Source organism: Cynoglossus semilaevis, chromosome Z (genome assembly GCF_000523025.1).
Source record: "Cynoglossus semilaevis isolate Cse_v1.0 chromosome Z, Cse_v1.0, whole genome shotgun sequence".
Lineage (NCBI taxonomy): Eukaryota > Metazoa > Chordata > Actinopteri > Pleuronectiformes > Cynoglossidae > Cynoglossus > Cynoglossus semilaevis.
Window position 1 is genome coordinate 7,477,645 of NC_024328.1, and position 12,404 is coordinate 7,490,048.

Consider the following 12,404-nt stretch of genomic DNA (forward strand, 5'->3'; position numbering starts at 1 on the left):
AGGGAAGAAAACAAATTAGTGTGTTAGTTACAGTTTATTACAGACCTGAGCAAACTGTGGGCCAGACACAGCCCAGCGGGCTTTCTAACCCAGTCGTCCAAACATAGGTACAGCGGGGGCGACCAAGATACGATCTCCCAAAATACGAGTTTTACAAGTTACGAGTAAGCAACCTTTGCGAGATTTCCACGTCATACGAGAACAACTTTGGGTATCTGATGATACCGATACAATCCAATACTGTCTTTTCTTCTCCAGCATGCCTTGAGCTGCGTTGTCCCTGTTTACAGCATGTTGTGCAAAGTAAAGTGGAGTTTTTGGACTGAGGTATCCGATCTGAAGGTTATAGTGAATTTGTTTTCAATGTTCAATCCTGAAATAAAAAAGAATTACCTACTTTATTGAAATGGCAGTTTCTATTTCATTCTCATGTAAAACACCAAACACTTCTGCTTTCCAGTTTTTTTTACCTCAATTGCAGGTGTCAAACTTGGTTGGCAAAGAGATTTCATGTCATGGTCTTCAATTTAAAGCGCAGAAAGCAAAAAGTAAAGATGTCAAATGTTAATCTTTAAAAAAAAAAAAATTGTAGAAATCTGAGTTAAAGTCTAAATGATGAGAGAAAAGTGGAGTGATGGAAGGATCATTTCCTGCCTATTCATGTCGGTCTGACTCATCTTGTGGAGCAGCCAAAATTGCTGCTTTCTCACCAACACACAGTTCATTTCTCTTCTTAGTCATTCTTCAACTGCAAGTAACAATCGAGAGCGGTGCAGGAGTGGATGTAGGAGGATTGAAAAGGGAAACATATCTATGTAGAGATCCAAGTTTAAGACCATCCATCAATTTAGAAGTTCAAACGTTTGCGAGTCCTGTCGCAGTAGAGTTCTAACCACCATAATACTGTCTCAGTATTTTTACCCTCTTTCCTATTGGGCAGGTAGAAAACAAAAGTGAACAAAAAACATTGTACTAACTGATTCTGGAAACTAACAACCACCCTTGTCAGGGTCACAAGGTCAAGGAGCGAAGAAACTACCTGTCATTGTCTTGCTGGGTATTAACTACTAACACCGTCTGGCCCCAGAAAATCCTATTTTTCAACAAAAATAAATGAAATAAAAAATCACAACATTTAAAATCACAATGTGAAAAAGTAGCTCTGTGCCTTAGGAAAAATCCGTACAAACATAAACTAAAAAGGATGGAAAATGCAAGGGGAAGATAGTATGTATAGAGGTATTTTTTATTTGTTGTTGGTTCACATCTCTGAGAATGTGTGCAAACTCTGAAAGGAGACCAATCACGTCGAGCTCGTAAAAAACGGCCGAACCCTGAATTGGAGTGAATACAGCTGGCAGTTCATCCCTAGGCAGAGGCTGTGTCTCTGTAGGATATTTATCTAAGGCTCACTGTTTACAAGACGCTCAGTTCAACCCTCAGGCCTTTCAGCTATTGAATTTAGGCCATCCCCACATCAATAAGACTGAACCTGAGGGACTTAAACATGGGCTGTCACTTATTCATCACAGTCTGGGATTAAACACAGAAGTCTCAAAAAAAAAAAAAAATATTATATATATATATACATCACTGCAGAAGGAAAATCATGCAGCTACTGATCATTTAAGAACAGTCTGTTCTAACACAGTTTTACTTCCGTGGATACAATCAGTTTCAAGTATCTGACAACTGACAACTTGAAAAACCACGACAACAAGCCACTACTAACACTTCCCATAAAAACAAATCTAGTTGTTGTCTCCTAAGACTGTTAGGTTATAAAGCTACGACAACTAGGACCTAACAAATTGCTAGAATAGATTAAAACCATGTTTCTTCACACATGAAGTATCCAATCCAACCACAAGTACAAAGGGCTATAAAAACATAACATACTAAAACAGAGGTGTCAAACTCACATCATTAATACAGTTCCCCTCGAAGGGTCGGTTGTAAATGGAAGACTGTATAGATCAGGGGTCCCCAACCCCCGGTCGCAGACCAGTACCAGTTTTTAGGTCATTTGGTAGCCGGCCACAGTGGGACACAGTGAAAAAATTTACTTAATTTTTACTAATTTACTTTACTCAAAGAAAACCCAGTCATATCCATTTTCTTTAATTAAAGATAATCTGACAATATTTTAAAATAATAGGTCATTTAGACTCTGATACAAATATAACAGAGTCTAAAATATATTTTATTTTGAAAATTGAATGATCTTTCAATGCTGAGTACCTTGGTACCGGTCTGTAGTAACAGGTGGTACTGGCTGACCAGTCCTTGGAACTAAAAAGGTCAGTGACCACTGGTATAGATGTAACTACTCCATAACAGACTGATACATGTTTCTGCAATTAATTAGTATTTATTGAAGCTACAAATATTGTTCATTGCTGTGTAATAAAAAAAAATTGAATTTCTTAGGTTAAGAAACTCTTCTGCATGGACATACAAAAGGGCTTAGCGGGCCACATTTGGCGCCTGGGCCTTGAGTTTGACACATATGTACTAAAACAATAACAGCCAATGAAATACTATGTATGGATTAAAGTCTGTTTTGTTTAGAAACAGCTAACTTGAATTATCTGACAGATGTTTGTTGTGACTAATTAAAAAAATAAAATGCAAAATGTCACCAGTATCAGAATCTGATGATTTGTATTTTCCACAACGAACCTAGTTATCTCTACAGTTTGTAGTATTGATGGTTGACAACTGAACTGTAGATATAATCCTAAGCATCTGTTGGCACATACATTTTTGTGCATTCTTCCAACTTAAATTGATATGTTTAACTAGACGTTCTTATTTACAGACATCATTCTGTGAAGCAGTAAGAACACTTTTTTTTGCACAATTTATATTTTTTTAATACGCCATACTTCTGCCGTTCATGTCCGGATGTAGCCAAACTTTGATGCTTACTGTATGTTTATTAGCGTCTTCGTTAAGAAGATTGACGTTGCAGAGCCGAGGAGAAAGGAGTTGCTCAACAGCTTGAGTCCTCAGCTAAACAAGCCAAGGGAACATGACTTGTGTGTGTGAGCTGTAACAAGATGATTATGTCGGTGGCAGCATGGTACCGCTGCCTGATACGGAGAAAGAGCGTCTTGTCATGTAGCAGCCTCCACTGCCAAACTTGTAAACTCTGTCTTCTATTGGAACATCATATCCAAACAGAGCAGGGAAACAATGTGCCGACAGAAAAACACACACTAAGAACGAAAAAAAAAAAGGCTCTGCTCAGCCTGTGTATTAAACAAATCACAATGACTATTTATAAAACATATATATACATTTGATATTATAAAACAACATCACATCAAACTGAGGTCAACTGGTGATACTAAATTAACGTTTGAGTTTTGGGTTTTTAAACCTTCAAGTTGACCTTAGAATTAGCTTACAACAACAACACATGGTAAAAAGCAGTGTCAACCCTTAATCATCTAAACGTGCAGAGAGTGTTTAAATAAAGGCGGAGTCTGTGAGTCACCGTGCAGTATCGACTTTTAAAAAGCAGCGCAAGCCAGGATCCTGGATAAGTAGCACTCGACCCTTTCAGCCGAGGTCTCCTGTTTGAAACTGTGTGCATTTTAATGTGTTACGTTGGCAAACGGTTGGAGTGGGAGAGTCATGGACAACTGACCTGTGGGTGGTTTAATGTGTGAGCAGGAGAAAGAAAGACAGAGCGAGACAGAGAGTACTAGGCAAGTAACGGATGCTGTTTAGTGTCAGGTCCGTCCAGTATGTGGCAGAGCCTGACAATCGCCCAGGCAGCCAGTCCGCGTCCCCATGGTATGTAGACAGCGTCATTCTCACACATAAGGAGAGAGGACAAAAAAATGTGTTTGTGTGTGAGAGAGAGAAAGTGTACGGTACAGCTAATGTGAAAATGTCAAATGTGGTGCAAATAAAGCTGAATTGTTTCTCTTCACAGCAGCACAAACACAGTCAGGGTCACATCCTAAAAACCTGGTTATTTTATTTTTTAAGAAATTGATAATAAGAATTGAAAGTGGAGATTAAATACAGCATAACTTAATTGTTGTTCTAAAGACTGGTCAAGGCCTCAACATATTTCTGCTTTTTAATATACATGTATATTTCTTTTTTACATTACAGTACTTGTATATTTTATAAACTACTTTTCTTTTCTGTTATATGTCTCAAGTGCAGCTGTTGTGATTCCATCATATGCAAACACACTGACAAAGAAACCTTAACCTTGAACACATTTCTTGTGAGTTAACTTACACAGGATTCTAATTTGAACTTGTTAGCTAATGCTGTTATTTTTAAATATGCATTTAGCCATTATTGGACACACCGTTAACAGCAGCCTGTGAAATATTAGCAGTTTGGCTCATGCACTGCAGCATCCCTAATTAAAATTTTATAACAAACTCAATTGAGACGTATTATAATTAGATGGCTCGTTAAATAACTTCCCTTTTCTTTGTTTGGCACATTGTCTAAATGCACTTCTATCATAATTAATATTGCAAACTGGGTCATGATGGTTGATGGTCTTTAAAATGGGTCAACCTTTAAAAACAAAACCGGTTTGAACTGGTTTTTATTGTATCTTGATTTTTCAGCTTGAAAAGTGCATTTTAAGTGCTAAGTGTTGTTTGGGTGTCTTGTAAATAACATTAACACCGAGATGTAAATGAAGCCAGGGAGAAATATTTAACATTTAGACCAACTTCTTTTTCCCATGAAAAAGAGCAAAAGAACCTTGAGATCAGAATGTGAGTATTATTAAGGTAAATTCAAAACACAGTAAAAAATATTTTTATATTTTGATATTTTCTATATCGTGTATCTGAACATATTCACTAACCTCCTCCTATTTCTGTTGTATAACTCAGGCCTTTATATTTATAGACACAGGGGCAGATGCAAGTGTTTGGCTGGAACCTGTGTTGTATTTCACACAGTGAATGTTTCTCTCGGGTTTATGAGCATAACCTAAACTCTGTATCTTCTTTTTGTGCTGCCAAAACTCTGGAGACCTGTACAACAAAGGACCATCACTGAAGTTGGTGCTGCTTCTATGCCGCTGCGTGCTCGTGTGTTACAGGTATATAAAATACATCAGCACCAAAGCTCCAGTGACTGCATCTGCATCACTTCTCACAAGCATCAAACAATGTAGGTAATGTTGTTTTTTTAACTCCAAGTAGACTTTCAAAGCAGCTCTTTACCTTTCAACAGTACAAGCCAAATACCAGCCTAACATCAAAGAAACCTGGTGTGTAGTTTGAGGCTGGTGACAATTTGTTGATACAGCCGGAGGAAGCAGTTGGTGCCCCATCACTGTGTATACGATGACAACGGTGCCAAACTCCAACCTACTCACTATCATTATTTCAATGCAAGCAGCCTATGGCTCACATCCTTTTACTGCCATTATAACATATCACAGTGCGATGAAAGCAGACGACGACCGTTGTCAACGATAAAGTGATGCATAAGGCGGAAGACAAAAGGACACCATGACGGGCGTAAAAAAAAAAGAAAAGATCCACATGAATACCAGAGAATCTCCCTGATGTGATAATTTATGTCGACATTTTACAAATATTCTGTATTCACATAAACAAGCCCGTCTGTGCAGCATGTGTGCCTAGGAGCCAACTCTCACTGGAATGAATGGATGTGATTTGGCCCGGTGTCATGCAATCAGTGCATCTTGTTTAAAATGAAATAGATTTCTCACCCGTTCAGCACAGTTCAGCCAAGAGGCAAGGCAGCCTCTTTAAAATAAACTCTTTCGGAAAAAAGAAAAAAAGAAAAAAAATAACAACAACAACAACAAGCACATCTGAAACTCTCAGTCTTAAGCACCCTTTTACCATCGCTACCGGCAATGGCAAAATGGCACCACATTATCAGGGGATTAATGATTATTATTTTAAAAGAGTGTGAAACAAAACAGGCTGAAAAAGGAGAGATAAATAAAAGCTGATCGCAAAAGTGGGAGATGTGAGAAGAAAAGGGGGTAGATGCCTCCCCTATCTGGGTGTCAAACATGTACCGTGGGTGTACTGAACAACATCCAAACATCGCTAAATCCCCCCAACCCCCTAACGCCTTCCGAGAGGCTAAAGAATCTGGGAAAGGGCTTGTGGAGTGTGGAGGTGAAGGAGGGAGATATAGAGTGTGTGCGTAAATGGGGAGAGAAAAATCAATGTGCACCCCCTGGAGCAAATAAAAGCCATGACATCATCTTATGGCAAGGAGTAGGGTGGCAAGTTTGGAAGGGTGAGGGATGAGAGCACCCGTGGTCCCCCATTCTGCCTCTCGGGGCCCATCTTCTGGAGTGGATAAGAGCCAAACAATGTGCCCTCAATGAATGGAATCCCAAATCCCACAGGAGAAAAGCAAATCACCAGTGGGAAAGGGGGAGGTTTGGGGAGAGATAGAGGAGGAGACAGCGACGGAGAGAAAGAGAGAGCCTCTAAAAGATGTGAGCACAAAGCAACAAAGCATCCTGGTACATGTAGAGCAAGGCAAGTAGAGATGGAGACAAAGCTGCCCTTGTCCTGCCTGGCTGGTGGGTGGCAGGGTGTGAAGGATTTAAACCTGGTAATATTTACAGGGCTCTCCAATATATCGATTAGCTCATGTACTCCCTACGGGGAGGGTTGAAAGGCTAAGATCTGCTCTGGGTGTTTGGTTTGTTGGGTCTGCGTGATGAGAACATGTGGGAGGCAAGAGAGTGGGATTTACCCAACTCTTCAGGGCAGCTCAGAGACCAGTTCAAAGTTTGGCTTTGCCGCATGTGATGCCCGACAAAAGTGAGGTGACGAGACGTTCAAGGATCCTCTGATCACAGCACCTCTTCGCTCAGGTCAAAAAGTGACATTTTTGGGCAATTTTCCTCATCTCATTCAAAGAGTCCCTGAGGTGGAGGGCTCAGGGTGTGCATGTGTGAACGCACGTTTTCAGTGTCAAGTGTGACATGTTTGTTTTTAGAACAAAGGAACTGCCGTTGCTCTGTGACTCAGACTAGTACTGGAGTTCTTTCATAAAGTAAGTTCCAGCAGGAGACCACTTGTCAAAAAAACAGTAGAGTGGCTTGAGCACGTCCTCACGACATTAGGGCGCCATCGGCAAAGCACGTGAGAATGTGTGTTCACAAGCAACGGTCCCTCAGACAAATGGCCCTGGGTCTGCTCAGCACTTCACAAATACTGCACCCTCCTAGTGTGGTGAATATATGGGACACAACTTTTTTGTGTTGTATCCATTAGGTCAGGGGCATCCACACATTTTCGGCTTGGGAGCTACTTTTCAAACGACCGGGTAAAGTGATCTACCTACATTTAAAACTCTAAATATATATTTTCTGCTTTGATTAAATGGCTGCAGTTCTATGGCACAATACCGTCTGACTCAATACTTCTATGGTCCTTACTTTAGCCCTAGTGATTAGCATCTTAAAATAGAATTAAATCTTTATAATTTTTTTTGTTTCTTTAAATGTAATTGCTCAGATCTACTGGTAGATCCCCATCCACCTTTTGGGCACCTCTGCATTAGTTATCCTCCAGGAGAGACCTGGTCTTTTTGGCAACTCCACCAAACAAATAACAGACTTTGGTTCCAGTAATATAGCTGTTCGGGGCAGTGGTGGCTTAGTGGTTAAGGAAGCGGACTTGGGTCCGGAAGACTTCAGGTTCTAGTCCACCAGCTGCCAAGTTACCACTGAGGTGCTCTGAGCATGGCACCATCCCCACTCACTGCTCCCCTGGTCCTTAATGCTGCCCACTGTTCATTTTAATGATGGGTTAAAAACAGAGGTCACATTTGGTTGTGTGCAGTGGTGAGCTGTGTCACAATGACAAGGAGTTCACTTTCCTTTCCTGAACAGTCACGTGTCGACTGTGTAAGGAGGAGGTTCGTTTAACATTATAAAATCCAAATCACCTGTTTGACAGATAGACCATCATTTTCCAAACTACAACCAAACTGCAACAGCAGTGACTGTGCTGGGCCCTGCGTGAAGACTGACCAGGGTGTGGTGCGATGTGGGAAGTCGCCTGAGGTGTGTTTCTGAATAAATTTAATAAAACTACAACGCAGTAAAATAAGTTGGTGTTTTTGTACATCTTGCCATTTTCACCAACCTGTGATCTGTCTCTTTACCAGGTCAGAACTGTTTCATCAACATTTTCTTAGCAAGAATAATTCTTTTGTAAAACAACAGAATGTTGTTGCAGAAAAGCAGTACAGTGCAATGAAATGAGGTTAGCTGCTCCAGCAAAGACACCCAGGAGACAAAACTGACAGAAATACAGGAAACTGGGAAAACTCTTAACATTCTTAATTCATATAAACCTAAAACAAATTTGGAAATTTTATTTTTTATTTTTTTAAACTACAGCTATGTGGTGGCAGACTTGAACAGCTCAGAAAGACTGTACTGAATAAATAACATTTTATATATAGAACAAAAAGACCTGAAATGAAAGAAGGTCAAAAATCCAAAGCATTTGCACAAGAATGATTAGAATTTACAGCAGCAGCTCTGACACCAACGCTGCTGCTAAAGATTAATGTGAACCAGCCGTCTGTTAGGATAAACACAGTGGGTTATTCATCGATGACTGCGCTGAACATTTTATTGTCCATATTAAATTTCTAGCTGTAGTATTTATTTCACATTATAATATCATTAAAAGAAGGTTTGGTAGTTGGTGTTTGTTGACTTTAACCAGAGAATTAAATAAATAAATAAATAAATAAAAGTATGTAGTTTATCTGCCAATTTAAACTTAATTGGAAGCACTCATTTGTCCATCAGTTGCTAATAGCCTCCACTGTCTTAATGATAACTTCAACCAGGTCAAGCTGCAAATTTTCTCTATTTTTTTTTTTGTGTGCTAACTTAATCCTCAAATCTGTCTGAAGCTTTCGGACACTGATTCCCTTTGAAGTCGTGGAGACTGCATGTGGAATTTACATTACCTCAGTGGCTCTGACCTCCCCTGGCTCACCCCCACACCTCCTCACACCCACCCAACCTCCCCCACTTCTGTGGCCGAGCGGGACCACCATAAATATTGAACTCAGCAGTGACTGCCTTGCATGTGGATGATCAGTATTTTTAAATGTCACCCTGGCCTCGGTCGCTGGAGCAGTGAGTCATTCTAATGCCACAGGACAGAGATAGGGGGGAACGGCGCAACGAATGGCAACAGGATTCCAACTTCCAGACTCATTCAAGTGATGTCAGGTTACAGAGCTGCATGTTTGAGCCCAGCCTCTGATCCAGTTTCAGTTTTAAGTGCTAAATTAATATAAGCCCCAAAGTATGAAAACCATCGTCTGGCAGATGAAGGTTATGAGCCGTTTTAAGACAACTGTTAAAATAAACCCAAGCAGCCCTAAAAGTCCTCGACCTTGTACGTATGCATCACATTTTTAATGTACTATTATGTTTTCCCACTGTCTCTTATGACAACTATTTCCTTCTTCCTTTTGAAATGGATCCAACTTTAAGTCAAGCGCATTTAAAAACAGAGCTAAAACTAAGTAAAGCAGGAGATTCTGCAATGGAATGGAATAAAAGGAGGCTGAAACAAAAAATCATGGCAGATAAAAGTACATTTAAGAAAACTAGAATGCAGTAAAATAAGCTTTTTTAATTGTACATCTTTGGATTCCTGGAAATGTATCTTCTGTGTCCTTTATGATTTGCCTGTTTTTCACATTACAAGCCATCATCCATCCTCTACTTTTCCCATGCATATTTCTGACTGTGTTCTTCATTTGGTGGGATTATGACTCCTTTCCAACTGCTTTTTCCATCTGTTTGCACACAACAAATTTTCAAATTTCCATTTTGAGCACAATCAACAACTCCTCTAACTCAGACTATTCTGCTAATCCTCACAAGGAACAGGTCAGAGTTGGACTGTAAACTAATAGACAACAAGTCCCTGGGAAGTCAACCACTTCACAGAAGCAGAATAAGCAAAGAAATTAATTCAGTTTCAGGCTCTTTGTCCACAGGCCCAGAGGGTAAAGAGAAGGAAAAAAAAAATCTCAGCACAAATGTTTCAGTGCAACATCATCACTGGTGGTCCACTAAATTGGTCCTAAAATATCCTCTTGCTGTTCTGCGGATACAGTTTAATCGATATTCATATTGTTTAGTGAAACGTTACAGTTTTCCTCCTCATCCGTGGAGAGAGCGTTAATGAAACAGGAGGCTGGATGCTCAAGGAATCAATATCTCCCTGTCACTTTCAATTGCCCAATCTCTCTTAGTTGGGAGTTTTTAATCATCTCTTAGTTTTAGCAGTGATGGGACTAGAAGTCCACTCCCTGATTAGAGCAGTTAAATAATTTCATTTCACAATTTACTTCTCCGTCATTACTGATTTGACATCCATAAAGTTGCAATGCAAATTCTCAGTGGGTTTCAATGAAGATGGTCTTACTTTAATCTAAAGAAACAAATGCATTACCTTTGTTATTTAAGAAAAACAAAGACAGCCTGAGATACTTTCAGAGCAAGGCGCTGTAACTGTGAAGCAACAGTGCCCCCTGCAGGTTAAAGGACATCCACTGATTTCAATCCCGGCTCACATTTAATCAGCCTCGTTTCAGACCCACAGCTACATCCACCCACAAGGGGAATCGTGTAAGTGGATTTAAATAAATGAATGCCTCTGTTTCAGGCCTCAGGAAATTGGTCCATAACAGAAAAATCCTTTTGATGTTGTATTTAAAAAGATAAAGAAAAATGCATTTCCTATCCTGTGCCTGTGAGGCCAACATTTAAGGCTGCATGTATTTGAATGTGTCATGCCTAATTCCACGTTTGGGCTGAGCCCTCTTTCTCCAGGGACTGAAAACAAAGCAGAGGAAGAAGCTTAACTAGTCGACTGGAACCACACCACCCAGGCTCTGGCAGATAATCAGTGCAGGGACTATGATGCAGAAGCCACAAAATAAAAAAAAACTAGACAAATATCTTAAAGCCAGGACAGCAATTACTCAGCAACAGGACAGAAGAACAAACATCCAGATTAGATATAGTATTTGTCCAACAACGACCAATTTTTATAGAATTAAATATAATATAATACACCACATCCCAATGAAATAGAAAAAAAAACTAACGTGATTCAAAATCAATTATTCATCATGTTTTAATATGAATAATTTGGACACTGGATGTTTTTTGAGTTGTAATATCAATTTGACAGCATTAACTGTATATGTAGATTATGATTCCTTATATATATATATATATATATAAAAAAAAGTCTCATATCCACGAATCTTTCACCATAGTAAAAGTCACAGTAAGCGAGCCTGGGTACATGGAATATAAGGCTGCGGTTTATTGCTTGTAACAATTAGAGCCTTCCCTAAATGCACCCACTGTTAAATTGTAGCCAGAGACTACATCTCTCAGGAGAACAAAGAAACCCATTGGGTTTCAGATAACAAGCTCCCTTTACACTGTAGTTACTCCTAAGGGAGATAAACGTACAAGTACTTGAGAAAAAGAACGAAAAACAGTCAGAAAGGCTGAAGACTCTGGAATTTAGACCTGGACAAAAAGAAACTCTCATATTTCAGAGTTTATGTATTTCTGATGCACCAAAACAATGCACTGAAGCCAAAACCATGCACTATACAGTACATGTACACAGATGAAGTATGTGTAAATAGGTACTGCACCTCTGAGTCTTCTTTGTTGAGTCCCAGTTGAAGAACAGCACTGGGCAATTTCAGTGTGGCTTGACTGGACTGCGCCATCTGTAGGTTTAACTGCCAACCAACATAGTCCAGCTGAAAGAGACCATCATTTTACACAGTTGTCATCAGTCATCCAGGTCATGGTCAAGGTTGAAGAGTTCTGTTAGGCAACTGGACGTGAACTGATGGTGGGGAGTAGAGCAAATATGAAATAGAAAATTCACGTCCAGTTGCCTAGCACAACTCTTCATTTTACACAGTTGTTTTAAAGTCACATTGAAAGAGGTGTCCTGTAGGGGGTGCAATTGAAGATCAGCTACACCAATGCCACCAATAATACATGACTCCTAAGCACATTACTGCAAATTATCATCAATATCAGTATTTTAATCAGCTGATTATATAATATACTTTCCCCACAGTTACTCTGTAAATCAGGTGCTGTTATTCAGTTCTTATATTTTACCCACATTTTTCTCCGAAACCCATGAACGTGAAATTGTTTATTGGGATAAAAGTCCACCAAAAACTTTTACTGCTTCACATCCTCAAACTTAACATTTCACCACCTGCCTGGTTGATTTAGTGAGAACTACCTCATCAGTCAGCTGTGGCTGTGTGTGATGTATAACAGCAGAGTCACAGTAGGACAGTTAGTGTTTTATGACGCA

At 39.6% G+C, this 12,404-nt stretch overlaps 1 protein-coding gene across 1 annotated transcript in view; it reads right to left on the reverse strand.

The window, feature by feature from the left end:
• The window catches only part of commd10 (COMM domain containing 10), a 49,713-nt gene that overhangs the window by 32,657 nt on the left and 4,652 nt on the right, over positions 1-12,404 (reverse strand). Inside the window, exon 5 of the mRNA XM_008335976.3 lies at positions 11,716-11,826. Coding sequence (XP_008334198.1) covers positions 11,716-11,826 — 111 coding nt within the window. The remainder of the gene's footprint in view (positions 1-11,715; positions 11,827-12,404) is intronic.